General features: G+C 41.9%; 1 protein-coding gene across 1 annotated transcript in view; it reads right to left on the bottom strand.

Annotated features, from left to right (window-relative positions):
* Positions 1–7434, bottom strand: part of KDR (kinase insert domain receptor) — a 35384-nt gene extending 27950 nt beyond the window's left edge. Inside the window, exons 1-5 of the mRNA XM_065404670.1 lie at positions 7356–7434; positions 4011–4101; positions 3159–3355; positions 878–1002; positions 388–556 (exon numbers count right to left, since the gene is read on the bottom strand). Coding sequence (XP_065260742.1) covers positions 388–556; positions 878–1002; positions 3159–3355; positions 4011–4101; positions 7356–7413 — 640 coding nt within the window. The 5' untranslated portion in view covers positions 7414–7434. The remainder of the gene's footprint in view (positions 1–387; positions 557–877; positions 1003–3158; positions 3356–4010; positions 4102–7355) is intronic.
* Between the last annotated feature and the right edge of the window lie 14448 nt (positions 7435–21882).

Genomic DNA, 21882 nt, shown 5'->3' with positions numbered 1-21882 from the left:
TCTTCTTTCCTGAGCTGCTAGTGATACTTTGGGGTGCCTGTTCTCAAGGTCCTTCACTCTATGCTGACATTCATTACAAAAGAGCGGAAGTTTAGGAAAAATAAAACCCTGCATGATTGAAAAAAGCAGCATCAAGGAAGAGCAGGTAAAATCCCAAGCACAGATGCCGGCGATTCACCCGAAACAGAACACAATAATATTTTCCCTTTAAATTCAGGTGTTGTTTTTTTTCCCCAAAGCAATACATATTAAAACATGCATTTTATGTTAATTGTATTTTCAGTATTCCTGATCTACAGTCCAATCAAATGTAACTGGTCAATATGTTGCATCAAGCAAAATAGCACTGCCTAAAACAATGACCCTGGAGAGTAATCTTTGACTTACCTACAACCACAACTATGTACATCACAGACTGGTAACTTTCATCATCTATTTTAGCTTCGCAGAAGACCATGCCCGCATAGCTGATCAGGTTACTGGGAATAGTGAAGCCTTTTTTATTATCCCATGAGATTGATTTACCATCAGGAACAAATAACTTTTCTGGATACCTCTGTTAAAAGATCAATAAAACATTCAGTATAATTCCAAAACTAAATAAATTCATATTGTAAGTCTAATATTTACTACAACATTATGGATCCAGACTTGGCATCCTGACTCAGGCCACATTCTCATTGCAGTCAACAGATCTTTACACAAGAAGTATCATTTGTTAGTATAGTTATAGCATTCCCATTCTGTTCGTAAGTTTCATAATGTCCAAAGATGAGAAGCTCTTTTTAAGATATCTATTTTAATCCACCGTATTTATGTAAATTGACATTTAGCTAATTCTAGAGATAAGTACTGAAATATTTGACTTTTTTCTTACCGCATAAAGTGATACATTGAGATTTGATATGGATCCAAGACATGGAATCAGCACTGTTTTGTTCCCAGTAATGTATATAACATGAAGTTGGTCACTAACTGAAGTCACAAATGGAGATCTGTAATCTAAAAGAATATTTGATTTGCATTTGTTATAATCTCTTCGTTTGAAAGGACACAACATGCTATTTTTTCCCTCTTATTTTTCTTTCCTTTCCTGTCTTTGTAGTCCTTTTCTATTTGGCAAACATTTGTATTTTCTTGTATGTGAATGGAGATGAAATTGACATCACTATTAAGTTTAACTCCTCCTCTTTTTACAGTACCATCATGCCCAAATACACATTAATGGTGTCAACATAATTCTGGGTGCCTGACCCTGAAGTCTTTACTCAGTCAAAACTCCAATTTAAGTCAATGTGACTTCTGCCTGTGTAAGAACTGTAGGAATGGATCCCAATATTAGTTATAAGTAGCTAAGTGCTTCATAACCCCTAAAATAATGGCTATTCTTTTTTAAATTCTCAACAATAAATAAGTGGCTTTATAAACAAACCTATATATTATCGACCAACTTTTCAAAATTCTGACCATAAATTGTAGTAACAAACCTGTGCATGCAGGCGTGCACAGATAATTGATGCTAGATAATCAACAGTGAAAATAGTCAGGGGCTTAGTCTAATGCCGTTCTGTGTGTGCAGCTATCTAAATTGCATGCATAACTGAAGGCTTTGCAGTTGCATCCACATGCATTTTATATGGGTGCAACTGAAAGCATGAGTTTTGAAAACTTAGTTCTTGAAATCTATCTGGATTTCCCCATCAGAGTTCAACAGCTGTAAGATAGACCAAATTTCAGACTTGATCTGAACATTGTCCCGTTGGATAATACAAATGCGAGTGCTATATACAAATACCCTATAATCCTTGCATGTGTGAAACTCCTACTGAAGTCTACAGTAGTTCTGCATGCAAACAGATCAGATCCCAGTATTGATGTGTGGGCTACGGTCTGGAGAAGTAAATTAGGCTAACAGATTTTATTAATTATGGGAACAGGGACTTTTCTATTTATGGTAACTAGCATATTGACATGTAGTTATTCCACACAAAAATTTGCATACAGAATGTCAATTTCACAAGGCCAAGAATTCCAATATCAGGAAATTGGTCCCAATTTTAATTGTAAAGTCAGCCTGGTCAGCAGGACAGGAGGAAGGGCTGCAGGCACGTAAACATTTGGAAGCTGAAAGACAGGAGGCCAAGCTCAGCATGAAGTAATCTTTTATGTGATGCAAATGCCTCACTTACAACTTAAGGTGATCATTTGTACCATCCATGAAAAATATCTCCAAAAGCTGCCACTGAGAAGAAAAGCTGTGATCAAAGATCTCACAGTTTACTATCAAAAAATGTTCCTACCATCACAGCTAAAATATATGCTAAGTTTCTGCTGTTGCATTGTTCTGTTTATTATTCCACCCACACAAATTTATATGGCGTAGGCAAATGTATCTCTGTGATACGATCTGCATAGAACTAATAAGGATAATGTAAAATACAAACTGAGAAAAAGTTGTTTTTTGAGAGTCAAATACATTTGGCTGGCTTTTTGTATATATTTTTGCGCACACATTGTGTTTCCACATTTTGGCTGGAAATGGACGTATTGAAAAACCATGCGATGCCATTCTGCTATGTAAACTTTGTAGCTTGATCAAATGGGAAATGCTAGAAGTCTCATGAAAGAAGCCTGATCTCCCCCACTTCCTTGACTGTTATGATGAGAGTTCCCTCTCCTGTTTCAATCTACTTTAACCACTTATCGGCACTTTAAGGGACAGTTTCTGCAGTTATTTACTACACAGAATGGCCATAAACTTCAGTTGGAGTTCAATGAAAGGAGAAACTGCAGGATCTGGCACCTATAGAATGGATGTATATTTATATTCTTGTTTTCCTTAAAACCTGGAGGACAAGTGGACTGGTAACTGCTTTCTTCTTAAGCTGACAGTCTCCAGCTTACAACTGTTGATCTTGAGGCATATGCTTTGCCAAATAGGTTTTTCTGTGGGTAATCCAATGAACATTACTTCAGAACAAAGCTTTTTGAAATGCCTGTTACACCATTGTTTCTTTTTAATCTTATTGATAGGTAGGAATCACGTAAGAATCTTGTAAAAATAACAGGAGTACTTGTGGCACCTTAGAGACTAACAAATTTATTAGAGCATAAGCTTTCGTGGGCTACAACCCACTTCTTCGGATGTAACCACCTACCTTGAACATAGACATAAATGCTTGTAGTTGCCTGGGTGTCTCTGTAAAAGCACTTGTAGTCCCCAGTGTCATTCCCTATTACTTTTGTAAGAGTGAGCATCTTACAATAGGGGCCGTCCCTGCAGTCCGTCACTGCAACATGTTTCTCAGAACTGCTCTGATTGTTAGGCAACAGCCACTCCAAAGCTCTTTGACCACTAGCAAAACAAAGGAGGGAGCTGTATTAGGGCAAATGGGGCTTGCTATTATCATGCCAGGAAAACTCAGTCCTACTCATTCTTGAATGGTCCATTTTAACTTCAGGACAAATAGCTATTAGACAAACTTAATTATTTAACATTAAGAAACATGCTAAATCCGATAAATGAGTGTGAGATGCTCAATTCCACACAGCTACAAGAAAGTTTCTTCATTTGAATATTAAGAGGTGATGAATCTAAGCCATACAAGGACTCAAAAAAGGGGGTAAACGAGGTGACAAGGGCTCTGCTTAACCCCTAGCAAACTCCACTATGTTCCAGAGTACTCTCCCCAATCCCTGCTGCTTGCACCCCATCTTTCCCACACAGGGGAGTGGCTAGGGCTACCCAGGGACTACGGCTGCTACTCTGAAACTTAACACACCTGACACACTAAACTCTTGAGAACATCCCCTGATTAGCCAATAGCTTTCATTTTGTTTTTTAATCCCCTCATGATGTAACCCTCTAATACTCAGCCCAAGGCCTGCAGTGGAGAAGGAGATGGGGGGGGACAAGGAAAGAGGGAGTAGAAGGAAGGGTCCACCTCTATATCAAAATTAAATTAATAAATCATTCTCATCATCATAACGCAGGCCAAAGTTGCCCTTACCTGCAAGTAATATTTAGAGTATCATTTGCAGTTATTGTAAGGATATCTTTTTGGATGCTAAGACTTGGTTGATCCGGAGAAATGAACAAGCCTGCAAAAATAAAATCAACAAATTAATGGGCCAAAAACATATCAGATTCAATTAGAAAAGCACTGTATGAATGTATATGTAGCATGTTTTAAGTTGACCTATTTGCTTAATGTGTTAAACTGTTCTACTGCTTTCCACACATCCCAGTAGAAGTTCAAGAGCTCTGTCATAACAGGAAGAATGGGCAGATGGTCATGAGCTAGCAGAATAGCTCTGCAATTCATAAAGCTCGGGTGGAGTTCCTGTTGTTTTGCATTACCAACTTCAAGGTCTAACAAGAGGATATGGGACATTGAAATAAAGTGAACCTTCATCTGATGATCTCACTCCCTTGGGAAAGGTCTTATAATAAATTGAATAATAAATTTGCCAAGGCTGCTGATTAACAAATTCTGCTAAGAGTTATTTTACATAGTGCATCATAAACTCAAGGTCATCTGACCCAGTCTTGTTTTCCTTTATCATATTTTCTAATGTGTTTCCTTCGTTGCCTGAAACCCTAAGAAAACCTGTTCCTATCAAACTTTACTTGGGTGATTGGTTCCATTGCATTCAGTGAGAATACTCATATCAGTTAAAGCTTGCAAGATCATTTCCAATATTTGTTCTGACGTAACTGTTCAGTAAGGCAGTCTGCGCAATCTTTCAAAGAACACAAAGAGATGTTTTCGGCATTTATTACTATACTCACTCCCTTTGGGAGTTCTGTGTCAGTAAAGGATGAGTACAGAGATCTGAGTAAGTTCTGAAACATTACCTTGGCCAGACAACGCGGAGCACTTGTACAACAGAAGAATTGATGCAAATACGGATGTACAAGGAGTCAGTGAGTGAACTTACACAAGAAAATGAACAGCGATGGTACTAGCATACCGGGACACATCTCATTAATCTTTTAACTGTCTGGAAGAAACAGACTAGTCTTCATAACTAAATGTAGCTAATACAGTAATTGTAAAGTCTGAGGATGTGATACTGAGTCTGATTCTCCATTGTGTTACACCAGTTTTATGCCAGTGTAAGTGCAATATCTTTAGTGAAGTTACATTGGTGTAATGTAGTAAAGAATTAGGCCTGTTACGTTTGCCAGCCATCACAACAGCTATGAATAGTGCAATCTCTCAGTACTAAAATTAAACAAATGTTTCTATACCTAGCAGACAAGCCCATCTAACAAGAGGAACATGTTTTAAAATGCAAGAATTATTTCTTCATTATGAACAGGAATTTCTTCTACAGCCTTCTTTTCAATGCTTCTGATACCATTCAAGTCCATGATTATAAAGCAGCAAGATGCCAGGTATGGGAAGGACCCAAGTGAGTTATATTGAGAGACAGATCTGATGAATGGTAATAGAGTTGGTATCAATGACAGTAAAGTCATCCTAGAGCTAGGGGCTTCAATATTTTTTCAGGATTTCATTATATTTTTATCAAACCCTTCCTAAGGAGATTCTTTATTGACAGTAGGTTTCAGATAATTGATTTCTGTTGCACTTTACTCTAGAAAGCCACCACTAATGTAAAAACTTTAATTAGGATGGAAAATCAAATCAAAATCAAGATATGCATCTTACTCCCTATCATAGGCATTGCAAATCATGATTTATCTAATCTAACTATCAAGTAAACAGGATTAAATCTTCCTGGACCAAATCCTGCTCCCATCTGCATGCCTATAGCTCCCATGCCTTCAACGAGACTAGTGTACAGATAAATAAGAGCAGAATATGGTCTGTACTAAAATTGAGATTATTTTTTCCTCATTAAGTGTTGCTTAGTTAGACCTAAAAACCAAGCTAAAGATAAGCTCTGTTTAGTCAAGGATGTGTTCAGTCTCAATCAAACTGTGACCAACCTCTGTCTAGATTATTTTCTTCAAGGTGTAACATTATGCTATTAAATACAATTGCTCGTATGCATCTCTCTAAAGAGACTATTCCAAAAGCAAATGCATTGATAACTTACGTATGCAATTTAAAAACCCATGATGTACTAACACTAGGGTCAATAAAATAGCATTATTTATTGGATAAACATCCAAGTGTCTGACATTAAATTAATATCCATATTATAATAGTCAAAATGTTTATTTTTGCTCCAAACACAGGCATTATTTTAATTAATGTAAAAAGTCATCCCTATATATTTAAGATGCAATTTCTGCTAAGGTATTAACCTCAGTATGATTGTTTTCACTTGGCTTATTCTCAGTTTCTGAAACCTCCACTGATAGGACAGAGAATAGAACTAATCTATCATGCTGAATTTAAACGATTTTGAACCACTTATTCCCCATCCAGTGGTATAATGAACAGGGGATGTTTCCAGCAACTGGAATTAGTCTTGTTGAGGCTGTAAAGGCAGGGGTTGGTTGCGTTGTGTCTTGCACATCATATTGTTAACTCTCCGCAGATAGAAGGAAACTCCTTTTTTTCTCTCCTGTTTCTTTCCTTTCATTAAGATTTGCTTTGGGCATGGGAAAGTTTGGCAGAACTGTCCCTCGCTTCCTGTGTTTTCTAGAAAAGATTCAGGGGTGAAATTATGGCTCCAACGCCCGACATGCTAATCAGACTTCGTGGTCTCTCCAAATTCTCCTTGTAAAGCCATAGCCTGTGCACCTGCCTACTCTCCCGTGCGCGGAGTGACCAGTCAGGATGTCCTGCCCTTTGCAGCACCTGAACTGTGATAAGGAACAGCCTTCCTCTGGAGACCTCAGGGGAAGGAGGAGGGCATGGCCAAGGCTAACACCTTTAACAACAAAAATAGCTCTGGGGCAGATCCTCAACTGGAGCTGTAAATGGTGATAGCTTCCTTGACTTCCCTATCACAATTCACCCCAGCTGAGGATCGTCCCCAGGTCACCAGCAAACACAATCCATGGACACAGGGTGAAATCCTTGCCTTACTGAAGTCAAGAGCAAAACTCCCATTGACTTCAATAGGGGCATGATTTCGCCGTGGGTTTATTCTCCCCTGCCCCCGCCGCTATGTCCGGAGTATGGCTCCTCCGAGCCTGCTCGCTTTGGGGGCAGGAACAAACCTCCCATCGTATCCCAGGGGGCTCCGGGAATGGCCCTCGCCCTGCCCCCATCAGAGTAGCTGCCCCGAGGCTCAGGTATTTCCAGTCGCGGCTGCTCGGCCTCGTGTCCCAACATCTGCGCTCCACTGGCCCCTCGCCCCAGGGGGAGGTGCCCCGAGCCGCTACGCGAGCTCCCCGCGCGCACCGGCTGCTCCAGCCCAGCGCCCCTTACCTGGAGCCGGTCGGGTCCCCAGCCACAGCAGCAGCGCCAGCACCACCCTGCGCTCCATCGCAGCTCTGGGACCGGGGGTCCCCACGCCCGGACACGGGCTCCGGCTGCTGCCCGGGCTGCAAGCGGGTGCCTTCTCCGCCAAGCGGCGGGCGTGCGGTAATCCTGGCCCCGCAGGCAGGGCTGCTACTGGGGCGAGCTCTGCTGCGCCCGGGGTGCGGGAACGATCACTCCGTGCGACCTGGGGGCCTTGCCAAGCATCGCAGCCACCCGCCCGCAGCGCATCTACTTTGTGCAGGGGGAGGAGTCAGACTCCTGCGGACCCGCCCCTCCCTTCCCCTGGCTCCGCCCCCCCAGGGGACCTGGGGGGCACGTGTCCGCTCAGTCCCATGTAGTCCATTCTGCTGGTGACAAGCCCAAGGCAGCACCCCAGTCCTGCCCTTCGCTCACAGCTTGTAACACTCAACTGACCTCACCTCCGACTCTCACCTCCTCTGCCTTCAAACTGGGGGTGGTGCATTGGTCTCTTAAAGCACTTGGCTGATCCTGCAGATTCTTTAAATCAAAAACTTCACAAAGGAGCTCCAGCACATTTAGCTGGTGGCCCCTATATATATATAGTTAGATATATGTGTATTTTTATGGTTCAGGTGTCCCGCTATTCACTACTGACTGTATATGGCAGTATATATGTTCTTAGATCTGGTATAATTTCAGTATTTCCTCAATGTGTCTAGTACATCCCTGATGTTTTAATTAATTGTACCAGGATTGTGATATTTCCAGCCAGATTAAACTATTCTCCATTCCCACTAATGACCAAATCAAGTTCTTTTTACTCAGACAGCAATACCATTGACACTAATGGGATGGTTATCTTTAATAAGCCTTGCAGGTTTTTGGTCCACTCCTGACTATGGATATAGTGATATTCAGGTGGTGAAAAGCATCTCCAAGCTGTTAAAATATGTTTCTCTGCATAAATAAAATATAAAATGGGTGTGATAGCAAAAGCATTTTTTAGAGATTATTGATACACTTGCATTAAAGTAAATGTTGGCAATTCTTTTACAAAAGGTCCTCTTTTGGGGAAATAAATGCATGTTTATGAAATTTTTTAGCCATATACCTTTTGCATTAGTCTACTTACCAACAAATCTGCATGTGATACTCAGAGCAAATGAATTAGTGAATGAGCCAGAAATTCTAGCTGTTTTACTGTATTTTACTGTTTTTGGAGATCAATACAATTTCCATTGAGATTGCTCCCCTGCAGCTCACTGAAAGACAGAGTGAGAGCAGCTAAATTTCTATATTGATTTCTGCACACAGATCCAATGAAACACATTACAAGTAAAAGAAGAAACACATAAATCAAAAAGAGTGAAGTGAGCAACACTCGAACAAAATGTACTGTTGTTATTCTCCTGACAGCACTTTATTATGTTAGGCAAGGAAATCTGCAGCCTTTTTTTAAGACATCTTCATTATCCCATAGATGGGGTTAGAGGCACTTCTAAGTGATTGTGAGATCTCTGGGTGTGACTGCTAAATATCAGGCCACTGCTGTGGTTGGTTGTCAAATGTATATTTATATATTAGTGATGAATACCTCGAGGGAACCATAGATATCTGTCTAATGAAGACTCAACTGTGGTGACTTTGGGCTAGATTGTGACTTGTACTGCACACCTACACAGAAGACAACAACAAAAACCAACCCTTAACTCCTGGCTGGGCTAACATGGACGTTGAGGCCAGGCATACAGGAGTAAAAAGGCACATTCTCAGTCAGAGAAGACGGATGGGGAAGGGAACAGCCATGACTTCTGCTGAGCTGCACAGCTGAACCCGCGTAAGGAGTGGGGGACATAATTTGCTACAGACCAGTGACAATTCCTACCAATCTCTCCCTGGAGCAAACAGAAGCAAAAAATTGTGCCTTAATGACTCCCATGTCTACACCTGGGATGCTGCAACTCACACACCACCCCTTGCTCAGAGCTGCCCCGTCAGGTGCAATCTAGCCTTTAAAGATTTGAATTCTGATACAAGTCACATGCAGAAGTTCATATTTATCAGAAATAATATTTTCTGCATAAATAATAGAGCAATGATACAGGGGTGATTCTTAAGTGCTTAAGTGACTTAGGAGCACATGTCTCATTGGCTTTCAATTCCATTTAAATTCTCAAGGAAACTGTAAATAGATCAGCCATGGCATATTGCTAATTGAGCTTCATCCAAATGACAATTCTGAAAGTGAAAATTAATTTTATTAGAACTAACCAATGCTGTAAGTAAATATTGCATTTTCTTTCTTGTTTCTGGTTTCAGAGTGGTAGCCGTGTTAGTCTGTATCAGCAAAAAGAATGAGGAGTACTTGTGTCACTTGATTACAGACCTCACAGTCGCAATACTCCAACAAAAAAACTTCAAAAACAGACTCCAACGAGAAACTGCAGAATTGGAATTAATTTGCAAACTTGACACTATTAAATTAGGCTTGAATAAAGACTGGGAGTGGCTGGGTCATTACACAAAGTAAAACCTATTTCCCCATGCTAATTTTTTCCCCTACTGTTACTCACACCTTCTTGTTAACTGTTGGAAATGGGCCATCCTGATTATCACTACAAAGGTTTTTTTTCTCCTGCTGATAATAGCCCACCTTAACTGATTACCCTCGTTATAGTTAATATGGCAACACCCATTTTTTCATGTCCTCTGTGTATATATATCTTCCTACTGTATTTTCCACTGCATGCATCCGATGAAGTGAGTTTTAGCCCATGAAAGCTTATGCTCAAATAAATTTGTTAGTCTCTAAGGTACCACAAGTACTCCTCGTTCTTTTTTCTTGTTTCTGTTACTGAAGTGACACCTAAAATAAGATTGGCTAAGATTATGGGAGATGATAATCCATAAAAAGTGTTTGCCCTAAAAACAGCTTAGCCAGTTAACAAAGCAAGTCAAAATAAAGGGAGAAAATGAGAATCACTAGCATGAAAATATTACAAGGTCCAATAATTGTATTTCATTGTAATCACTTGTTACTCACTTTACTGCTCCTATATGCAAGCAAATACATTAGAACAAGCTTCCTAAAATATTGTTTGTACAAAATATAGCGCTACACTGAATTATTTAATTCAATGAGATGATGTGCAGTTATAATTGTTTGTGACTGTCAGTCTATGCAGAATATGATTTTTGAATCATAATACTTGGTATTATGTCAAGGTTGTGGGTTTAGGTTTGTTTGTTTGTTTGTTTGTTTGTTTGTTTGTTTTTTGAATGATTTTGGTGCCTGAGAATGGTAGGGACCAAATTACCACTGTTTCGGCCTAGGCGTGTCTGAGAAAGCATTCTTGCAAGCCGCCCTACACTGCCATGCCCAAGCATCTCAACTCTGCCCTACAATACATTCATTATTCCAGTACTGGCATCTCTTAAGCAAAGACTGCAGATTGTGCAGTGCTTTTGTAAAGTGCACAAATGGGGACCGGGAGGAGACTAAAAAAGTCGCTCTAGACCATGGGCCAGATCCTGCCATCCTTACATAGACTAGTATCTTACTCCTTAAATAGACCCATTGAATTCTCACTGTAAGTAATGGTTTGGCTTTTGGTTTCTCAAGGTAAAAGGCTAGAGGAATAATCCTCTGGTCTACCCCAAATGTATTTAACAGAGGCCCAACCTTGCAGTCCTTACTCAGGCAATTGAGCAACAATCAATGATGTTGATATAACTTGTTAAACAGAATTATTCAATAGGAACTGACAAATCATCATATTATTTATTATTATTGCTACAGTGCCAAGGATGTTCATAGCACTAAAAGGTAAATAAGCAAAACTCCCTACTATGGAGTTTAGAGTACAAGGCCCCAATTGTGCAAATACTTATGTAACTCATGTGAGTAACTCATGTGAGTAGTCCCATTCGATAGGGCTATTTATATGTATAAATGTTTGCAGGATTCGGCCCTTAGTAAGACTGTCATTTTTCTTGTATTGTTTTTTACTCAATGGACCACAGGCATTGGTTTGGCGAAAAGGTACAGAAAAAGGCAACAAAAATTAATAGGGGTATGGAATAGGTTCCATATGAGGAGAGATTAATAAAACTGGGACTTTTCAGCTTAGAAAAGAGTCGACTAAGGGGTGATATGATCGAGGTCTATAAAATCATGATGGGTGTGGAGAAAGTGAATAAGTGTTATTTACTCCTTCTCATAACACAAGAACTAGGGGTCATGAAATAGGCAGAAGGTTTAAAACAAACAGAAGGAAGTATTTCTTCACACAACGCACAGTCACCCTGTGGAACTCCTTGGCAGAGGATGTTGTGAAGGCCAAGACTATAACAGGGTTCAAAAAAGAACTAGATAAGTTCATAGAAAATAGGTCCCTCAATGGCTATTAGCCAGGAAGGGAAGGGATGTAAATTCATGCTCTGAAGTGGCCCAAGCTTCTGTTTGCCAGGAGCTGGGAGTGGGCGACAGGGGATGGATCACTTGATGATTACCTGTTCTGTTCATTCCCTCTGGGGCACCTGGCATTGGAAGACAGGATACTGGACTAGATGGACTATTGGTCTGGTCCAGTATGGCCGCTCTTATGTTCTTATGAGTGTGTGTGTAGTGACAATTCAAAATAATGTAAGACGTGTAATTTTTTCACACAGAGCAGATTGTATCAATTTTGCTGTTTCAGATATTTCCTGCTAGCTAGCTTTTCTTATTTTAAACTTTTCTTTAGTTTAACATGTCTTTATTTGGTGGGCTATCACTGTTAAATTATTGCTGCTGCTTTGTGCCCAAATACACCAAATCTCTAGAGTGCCAGTAGCATGCCAGGTGTACCACGACTCAGAGGCAAGCACTGTAGGGGTTTCAGGAGCAAGGCCTTGTACGCACTAGCCCTGGTGGGTCCCAAAAACCACTCAGCCACACGGCTAAGGGAAAGGGTATTTTACTTGGGCTGGAAGGAAAGGGTAAGCTTGCAAATACTGTAGGCACAGAGCCTAGGCTTAAAAAGTTACAATTCTAAGTGAGCAATAATGTTAAGTGTTTGGGCCCTGGAGGCAGTTCAGTCAAGAGTCAGGGCTCTTCAGACCTAGCCCCTGGGGTGCTCTCTCCAGTCCAGTTTCTATTCAAAGCAAATAGGATTTTGTGGGTTTCCAGGGCAGGTTCAGTTAGTGTCGCTCATTGGGCCCCTCTGCACTGACTCCCTGCCCAGCCACTGCTGCTCCCCCACAAGTCCCACATAGACCTGTAATGTCTGGCAGCCACAGCCTGTTCCACACATGGTTCTGCATATGATTCCGGTCTCCACCTTCTCACCAGCTCCTTCTTGCTGGACAAGGTTGAGAGGCAACTGGAGACAGAGTATATGTTTGTAAAACAAAAAAAGCCAAGCAACTCAAGACACGGCCGATCATCACCTTGGGCACTTTGCTTGTGTGTCGTTCCCCTTTCCCTTAGCCTTTGTCTGTCTGGCTCTCTTTTTAGATTGCAAAATCTTTGTGGGGGCAGCAACTGTGCCTTCCTTTATGTCTGTACAGTGTTTAGCGCACTGTGGCCGTCACCAGAAACAAATAATAACAAGAAGCCAATGATAAGAATGTAGAAGCCAGTGAAGTATCAGGAGGTAGCTGTGTTAGTCTGTATCCACAAAAACAGCGGGGAGTCTGGTGGCACCTTAAAGAGTAACAGATTTATTTGGGCATAAACTTTCGTGGGTAAAAAACCCACTGCTTCAGATGCAAGTGAAGGGATCCAAGCAGGGTAGTGATGTGGGCTGAATAGCAGGAGAGAAAGGTGACTTTTGCCACAGCTTTTTGGATGTTCTGGAAGGGAACAAATTAAGGAGGTATTATCTACCCCTTCACATAACACAAGGACTAGGGGGTTACTTAATGAAATTAATAGGCAGTAAGTTTAATACAAACATAAGGAAATACTTCTTCACATAGCACAGTCAACCTGTAGAACTCGTTTCCAGGGGATGTTCTGAAGGCCAAAAGTATAACGGGGTTCAAAAACGAATTATAAATTCATGGAGGATAGGTCCCTCATCGGCTATTAGCCAACATGGTCAGGGATGCAACCCCATGCTCTGGGTGTCCATAAACCTCTGACTGACAGAAGCTGTGACTGGATGACAGGGGAGGGATCACTCAATAAATTTCCCTGTTCATTCCCTCTGAAGCATCTGGCACCGGCCACTGTCAGAAGACAGGACACTAGGCTACATGGGCCTTTGGTCTGACCCAGTAGGGCCATTCTTATGTTCTTATGAGAAATGAGGCGGAAGTTGCAGTAGTCGTGGCCAAGGATGACCAAGGCCTGGATATGGTCTTAGCAGGAAGAATGGAGATGAAAAGAATAATTTTACAGATGTTGTAAAGGCAGAACTGAGATCTGACAGCAGCCTGACATATGAGGAAGAGAAGGGAGGGGGGAATTAAAATGAAATTAAAACAACATACAGAATCAAATCCCAAATCTAAATTTGCATAGATTTGGTTTATATGGCCAGGACACATTTTGGATTCACTTGCATAAAATTATACTGTGCATATTGCTCTAACCCCTAATGAAGCCACTCAAGTGATGCAAAGGGAATAGGATTTCCCCCAGTTGGGGAATATCATTTCAATATGAGAAGAGTCCTAGCGATCATAGAGCCAGCATAGACAACTCCTAAAGCCCTCTCCCTGCATTCCCGGCTGTGCTCAACTGGTGGACAGTCCCTTGGGGACTCAACACTTGGCCTAGTCCAGAGCAGCCTGCCATGGCTTTGTCTCAGGCAAAACTGCTAGAGAATCCGGGGCTATAACTGGCTCCCTGAGTGCCCTCCCCACTGCTACACTAATGGATCTTGGACACAGCAGAGGATCTGGCCCTTCATGTGAGAGCTCATAACTGAGGGATCCTATAGATGCAGATTGCCTGATTCCTGATTCGCCTTCCCTTGAGCAGAGGAGCTAGAATGCCCTTTAGAGAATGGCACAGATGAGATCTGAGCTTTAAACTCATTGTCCACACCTTGACAGGAAGCACCAGAGGCTCCCAACAAATTACCTCTGTTTTGTTTTTATTCCCAGAAGAATCATCCTGTTTCCCTGCAGTAGTTTATCTAATAAAACTACTTTTCTCTCCCTCAGCCTCTGAACTAGGAAAATCCTGTTTTCTGAAATCAATCAATGGGCAAGATCTGTATAAAGTGAGGGGAGGGAGGCTGAACGTCTCCCCTTAGCTAAACGGGGGCCAACACGCTTTTGTTTATACATCTGCTACTTTGGTGGCCAAAAGCTCATTAAATACAAGACCCAAAAAACAGCGAAGCCTCTTGGAAAGGGATTGGGCAAGAGGCTGGCAGCTTCCAGTCTCTCCCCCTTCCCTCTCCTCTCTGACTCAGTCACGACTCCTCTCCCCAGAGCTGCCATCAGCACCTCCCAGGCAGCCAGGACCCTGGCTTTAGGAGCCTAGCCAGGACAACTAGCAACAGCAGGGCAGACAGGCAGACTTTTGTTTCCTTAATTATTCCAAACAACATCCTGGGGGAGATATGGGCTGGCGCTGAGGTTCGTAGTCTTTGCTGCTTTAGCCCAGGAGCTTTATAAATGGTCTCTGTGTATATCTTCCCAAATGGCCACTTCAATCCAGCAGCACCTTGCTCAGCAGGGAATGTAAGGTTAAAACACTGTAGCACAAACACAGACTGCGCATGAACACAAGTATGGCTAAAGCACTGGGGCCCAGATCCTCAGAGGTATTTAGACACCTAAAGCCCATTAATTTCACCTTTGAGGATCTGGGCCTATTTATTTTCAAATTAGGGTGCCAAAGGTTAGGCACCTAAATGCACATTTTACCTAATTAAAACTGGTCTGATTTTCAGAAGTACTAAGCATCAAAAATTCCCATTGACTTGACTGGGATGTGTGAGTGCTCAACATCTCTGCCAATCAGGTCACTTTCATTTAGTTGACAAGTATGGATTTAGGCGCTTCTAACGTTAGGCAACCAAATTTGAAAAGTTTGGCTTCTGGTCTTGAGCTGTTAAGCCCATTCCCTTCATGTCCTAAACACTTGCCTAGAGGCTGTGAGCCCTGGTAGTACATTTAGCCTTAGGTTTTTCAAGGCCCTGTGCCAAGCAACACATGCAGAGCTCCAACCAGTGTCCTTCCCTCCTGGACTGTTGCTCCCGTCCCATTCTTCCCCCATCCACCACTGCAGTTTTAACAACAGGCCCTTCATCCAGCCAGATCCTGCAGTATGTGTCTGCAATCCCTTTCAGGCTGTGGCAACAACAACAAAAAAAAGCCCTCACTTGTTTATCTAGTTCTACTTGATGATGCTGTGACCTCCGGTCATCTCCTTCCTGTTTGGAACAGGAAGTCAAGAGGTGGAGCTGAAGCACAACTTTCAGGGCAGTAAACAAAGGGAAGGCAATTCAGTCTCTGTTGTGGCTCACTGGAACTGGAGTCAGACAGCAAGGTGGATGAGGAATCTGGGATAGCATTTGTGGCTTCTGTGTCCTATACATATGTATGGTGCCCCTAGCATAGTAGGATGCCATGTGACTGCCTACAGCCCATAGGCCTAAGGCCTCCAGAGACTTGAAATGTGTTAAGCGCCCTGTTAGTACTACACTTCAAAATGATATAAAATGTCATTTGCAAACAGCACAACTCTGTTCTGTCAGCAAATATCTCAGCCTGTTGATTGGTTGTGAGTAGCACTTGTATTCTTTGCAGTCGACCTTTGCCACCAGGGGAAAATATTCTATTTACATAACTCTTTGGGAAATGTTCAAACAATTTTCTTTACAATGATTTCTACAGCCAAGTAATCAGTGGTGCTAGGAGACCCTGATAGAACTCCTGTCCAGTCTTCCTCAATCACCAGGGTTATATGACATGACCCTGAAATGTGTAGAGCAAGAAGAAGTTGGGTAACATTAAGGTCCAGTAATACCAATCATTCTCTTAAAGACTGAACCCCCTGAATTTTCTTGGATACTAGACCTGATCTGACTGAATGTCACAGGTCATTCCAATGGTGAATATTGTTGGCATCCTTTCGTCTGCGAGAGATGGTGGGAATTGCAGCCTATGATGTAGGTGGTTCGCAATGTCTCATGTGACTGAATAGTCCAATCCGAGATTTGCATGATCTTTGGCAGTTATTGCAAATGTATATACATACATTTGGTTGTATGTATATACATACAGCTCCTTGGTTGGGAGCTGAAGGCTTGCTACAAGTGTAATGTACTCCAAAGCCATTTACATTGCTAGCACTGTAAGTATGATGGACCTCTTTTAACTTACAAACCTCAAATCCACTGAGAAGCAATACATTTCAAGGAGTTAAAAATTTCCTAAATGCATGATTTATGGCTATTGATCTGCCGAGCAAGAAGTCAACTCCTGCTGGCTAATGAAAGCCTTTACTGAAAAACAAGAAGCCTTTTTCTTAATAAATGTACAAGTTTATCTTAAATAATGGTTTATTTGCCTGTTAATTTCTTTCCTCTTCCTTCACCCCTCACTTAACCAGGTGGTGACCACTTTTTCTTCCTAAAGAAAGGATTGTCCCACTAGAGACAGGTTCTGCTTCTGTCCAAACCCCATTCAGGGTGGTAAATGGATGAGGTTTGGAAAAGAACAGAGCTGGATTTCAGGAAGGATGGATTATCTAATTAGCTTATCAGATTGAAGAGACAGTCCTTGATTTACTGTGGTGTGTGGAGTCATTTTTCAGTCCATTAAAGCGGACTCACTGAGCTCTTGCAATCAGAAGCCAAACTAGAAAGAAATACTGAGTTTTCTACACATTTTTTCTTTTGTAAGTCAATTAGTCAATCAATTTATAACAACCTTTTTATACATGTGACCATTCTCCATCCCCTAGCCAAGCAGGAACATCATTGCTAATAACATATTACCCCTTCACTGCTTCCTGCTATTGCCAGAGTTGAATTATCTCCTCTGGACACTCAGTAACTGACACAAGATAGTGGTACTGCCAGGGTTGCAGATTCAGCAGGAAAGGAAGTGACAGTACAGTTACTGAATTCCCCACTGGGCTTGTGTAGCTTGTGAGGCCATTCAAAGGTTAAAAATATGTTCCATTTTGTTTATTGGAGAGGGATGTAGGTCTAAGAGCAAGCAGTACAAGAGATTCATAGATTCGTAAATTTTTAAGACCAGAAGGGCCCATTAGATCATCTAGTCTGATCTCCTGTACAACATAAGCCATAGACAGCATGGGGATCCATCCGGGGAATTACATTTGGAACACCAGCGATAACCTTTTGACTAGAAACTCTGTAAAAAAATGGGAGGGAGGATTGGAGGGGATGGTATATTTACTAGTGGCTTGATCCTGCCTTCAGATATACACATCACCAAGAAATTGAATAATCTGTATATTTGATGGGCTAACAGTCTTCACTGGAATCCTAGGGTCCTCCAAAATGATAACCATGCAATCTTAACATTGTGTTAAAATAGTTTTTTGAAAGACCATTTCCTCTCCTCTCCGCACCGCCTCTCCCCCTCTTCCCCCCCCCCCCCCCCATGCACACAAATGCATAGTTTTTGGAGGCACAGGAATATTTCTTGTACCACACCAAAACTCCCCGGAAACGTGCCCACTATGAACTATGCTATTGATATTACAGATACACATGTCAAAAAGCGTCCACTTCACAGTAGCCTGGTGCAGTGTTTGCAAGAAACGCATCAGCCTCCCCATGATCTCAGTGGGAGAATAGATAAGATAACCCCTCCCTGTTGGGCTGGGAGGGGCCAGTCAGAAGAATGGATGGTTCTTCCTACCCAGAGTCAGCAGAGACTGACTAGGAACCCAGCAGGCCAAGGAAGCAACTCCCCTGTCACAGGAGAGAGGGCCAAAGGGTTTCCTGGAAATTCACTGCAGAGCCTAGGAATGCACCTGCTGCCACCTTTCAATTCCATCATGTATTTCAAATTTTCCAGACTCTGAAGTCCCCGGGCATTCTGGGTGCAAAATCCAACAGACTGGGAAAACTGATATCCAGGAGGCTACCTGATCCAGTATTGCCAGATTAACCATTGGGGTACTGTTTTTCTGCAGTAATTGTGCTTCAGTGATGCTATTTTCAGTTCACATTTGCAAGTAGCTTGTGGAGGGGGGGACAGGTGAAATAATGATTTCATATCCATATCTGAAGGGAAGACCAAGGCATACTGAATATGGAAACATGCAGTGTGTTAACTACATAGGTGCAAAAGTGGATGGGAACACCAAACAAGTGGGCTTAAATGGGTAGAAAAGAAACGCTCCTACAGCCATAGCCACATAAAAGTAAACAATGGAAGCCAAGATGTGTGAAGAAGCATCTTGCTTTCAGATTGTAGGATTCTTATTTACTTTAACACTCTCTCTGCTCACCAAACAGAGTAAATGGAATGTGTGCCATACACCCTTCAGGTTTGCCATCCTTTCTGATTTCCTTCATTTGTTCCCAAAATAATAGACAAAAAGCTTTCACTGGATATTCTGCATAAACCTAAAGTTTGCATCTTTATTGCAGGAAGTATTATGCCAGCCCTGAGGCACTGGCATCACAGGCCTCCTTACACTTTGAAATCTGTTGACTCTTATGGGCCAAAAAGACACCTGAACCGTTCAAGGAAAGAAGACACTGAGTCCATGGTCATTGTACCTGCCAACAAGCCATACGGTATTGCAGGAAGACTGATTTTGAGGGGAGAGGAGTCAAAGCGTAGTAACAAGACACCGCACTTGCTAAGTATTATGTCTGTTGATGACCACAACATATTTTTTATCCAGAAAATATAACTGCAAAAAGTATGGTTTAAAAAAGTAATATTCTGTGCCAGCGACAGAGTCCTGTGGCACCTTATTGGAGCATAAGCTTTCGTATTCACCCACGAAAGCTTATGCTCCAATACGTCTGTTAGTCTATAAGGTGCCACAGGACTCTTTGTCACTTTTTACAGATCCAGACTAACATGGCTACCCCCCTGATTCTGTGCCAGGGCTTTGGAGCTGTGCTCCGGCTCCGCTCCAGCTCCAGGCAAAAACCTGCAGCTCCACTGCTCCAGAGCTGCTCCGCGCTTCAGCTCCGAGTTCCACTCCAAAGCCCTGTTCTGTACTCCAGTTCTAGGATTCATAATATCTGCTCATGCAGAGCCTAGATACTATGGTGATTGGCATTCTACAAACAATGAATAGAAGGACAGACAAATGGACTCATGGGTGGACGGACTTCTTCACTTAGGGAGTAAGAATTGCTCTCTTCATAGATTCATAGCTTCCAAGGCCAGAAAGGACCATTATGATCATCTAAAGCGCTAATAAGATTCTTCTTTTTCAGGTAAATCTGTGAAAATATTTTGACTGAAGCGGTGCAAAAATATTTCAAGCAACTCAAAGCATGGATGTCAAAATATGTTTGGGGGATAAAATGCCTACTGATATGCAATGATAACATACAGTTATAAAAGGAAACAAGTGAGCAAATATAGGTCTAGGGTTTCTAACTGGCAGCTGACAACTACTGATTAAAAACAAGTATGTTGATGAAAAGGCTTTGCATTCCATTTCCTTTCCTTAATCCATTTTGGACCTGTTTGAGCACAGATTCCTTGAATCAGTCCCAGACAGCCAGATGAACACCACATTCTTTCTTTGGAATATATAGATAAGTCTGGGAGGTTTACCACTCTCTGAGGATGCAGTCAGTGAAAGTCACTTTCTGTAGCCTCTAGCCTTCCCCTTGGCTCTGCATGTCATCAGGAAAAGTGAGTCTGGGCTCACTACTTTCTCTTCCGCCCCTTTAACTCCACATGTTTCCTGACCCTTGGCTCTTCTGCTGGGCGGGTTGCCACCTGCACACCAGCTCTGTTAACACAATGACATCCTGTACCTTCCATATGTCCAGAATTCATTATTTTCATTAAACTATCCTGTATGATAGTTACATGGCACAGGCATGCTTGATGTTGTACCATCTTTGTAATGTAAGAACAAAACCAGATTATTGTTGTGCTTCCCCCTTTTTTCTAGCAGTGGAAGTAAATGAATTGTCATGTCTAAAACACCTTGCATTACACTATCCAACTCACTGTTCTTTTAAAATATAGTTATAACTAGAAATAAGCTAATTGAAAAGCAAAATCTACCTACCAATGTCTAATGGGAAGGCTAGAAACAGTGGCATAGCAAAATGCAATGTAATGATCATAGTACTTATGGAATGATGTCTGAGCACTGCTCTCCAACTAGCATTTTCAGTTTTTCATTTCATTTCCTGCTGCAGTGCTTCTAAGGGAGATATTGCTGAGAAGGATACAGGGATTGATGGTGGTGCCCTCTATGTATACTGTGTGGGCAGCAAGATACCTACCCTAACAATGGACAACACACCTGTCTTCAGACATCTGGGAAGGAGATCAGCTCTAGTTTGCACAACTGTTTATTCTCATTTGCAGATGCAAAAAGGAAGCTTTTGGAATAACTGGCTCATCCATTGCTGTTTACTGATATTGAGTCCAACCCTGAGGCCCTTATCCTCATATGAAGACCCACCGATTGTGACTGGAACTACTCACACACTAGTGGTGTTGGGAACTGTTCCCTGGCTGTTTACAAGTTTTGGGGTATTAATATTAACATTTTAGTGTGTTTTCATTGAGGAAAAAAAAAGATGGCAGAGAGAACTTTGTTTTTCCTTTACCTCTGCATTCCCAGCCTGATCTGTTGGATGTAGACAGATTTCCTGCTTCTAGGCAGATGCAATATTACCAACCCCAAATGTTCAAAAATCATGAGTCAGGCTCATCAAAAATCATGAAATTGGCCTTAAAATCATGTGATTATATAAAAATAATAGATTTGGTGTTCTTTTTATTTGCCTTCTGCTTTTTGACCCTTTAGGGTGCCCAGGGGATCACATTTTGAAGCTTTCTCCACAGCCACAAGGGCTATAAACTTACTTTTTCTTTAAGAATGAAGGCTGCAGTCATCACATATCCACTTGATTCCAGGAGCTGGGGCTCTAAGGAAAATAATAATTATCATGAGACTCATGACAAAATCATGAGAGTTGGCAACACTGCAGATGAGTTGTGTTGCTTCTTTAAGGGTAGGTCTACACTTACCCGTTAGTTCGGCGGCAAGCAAATCGAACTTCTGGGTTCGACTTATCGCGTCTTGTCTGGACGCGATAAGTCGAACCCGGAAGTGCTCGCCGTCGACTGCGGTACTCCAGCTCGGCGAGAGGAGTACGCGAAGTCGACGGGGGAGCCTGCCTGCCGCGTCTGGACTGAGGTAAGTTCGAACTAAGGTACTTCGAACTTCAGCTACGTTATTCACGTAGCTGAAGTTGCGTACCTTAGTTCGAATTTGGGGGTTAGTGTAGACCTGCCCAAAGACACTCGTGTTATGCTGGTAGAACAGAAGAGAGCAGCTGCAGCTGAGGAGGATGGTGGTAGCTGTGGTCAA

This window comes from Emys orbicularis, chromosome 5 (assembly GCF_028017835.1).
Source record: "Emys orbicularis isolate rEmyOrb1 chromosome 5, rEmyOrb1.hap1, whole genome shotgun sequence".
NCBI classification, from domain to species: Eukaryota; Metazoa; Chordata; order Testudines; family Emydidae; genus Emys; species Emys orbicularis.
The sequence above is the reverse complement of the archived record's forward strand: the minus strand, read 5'-3'. Positions and strand labels throughout refer to the sequence as shown.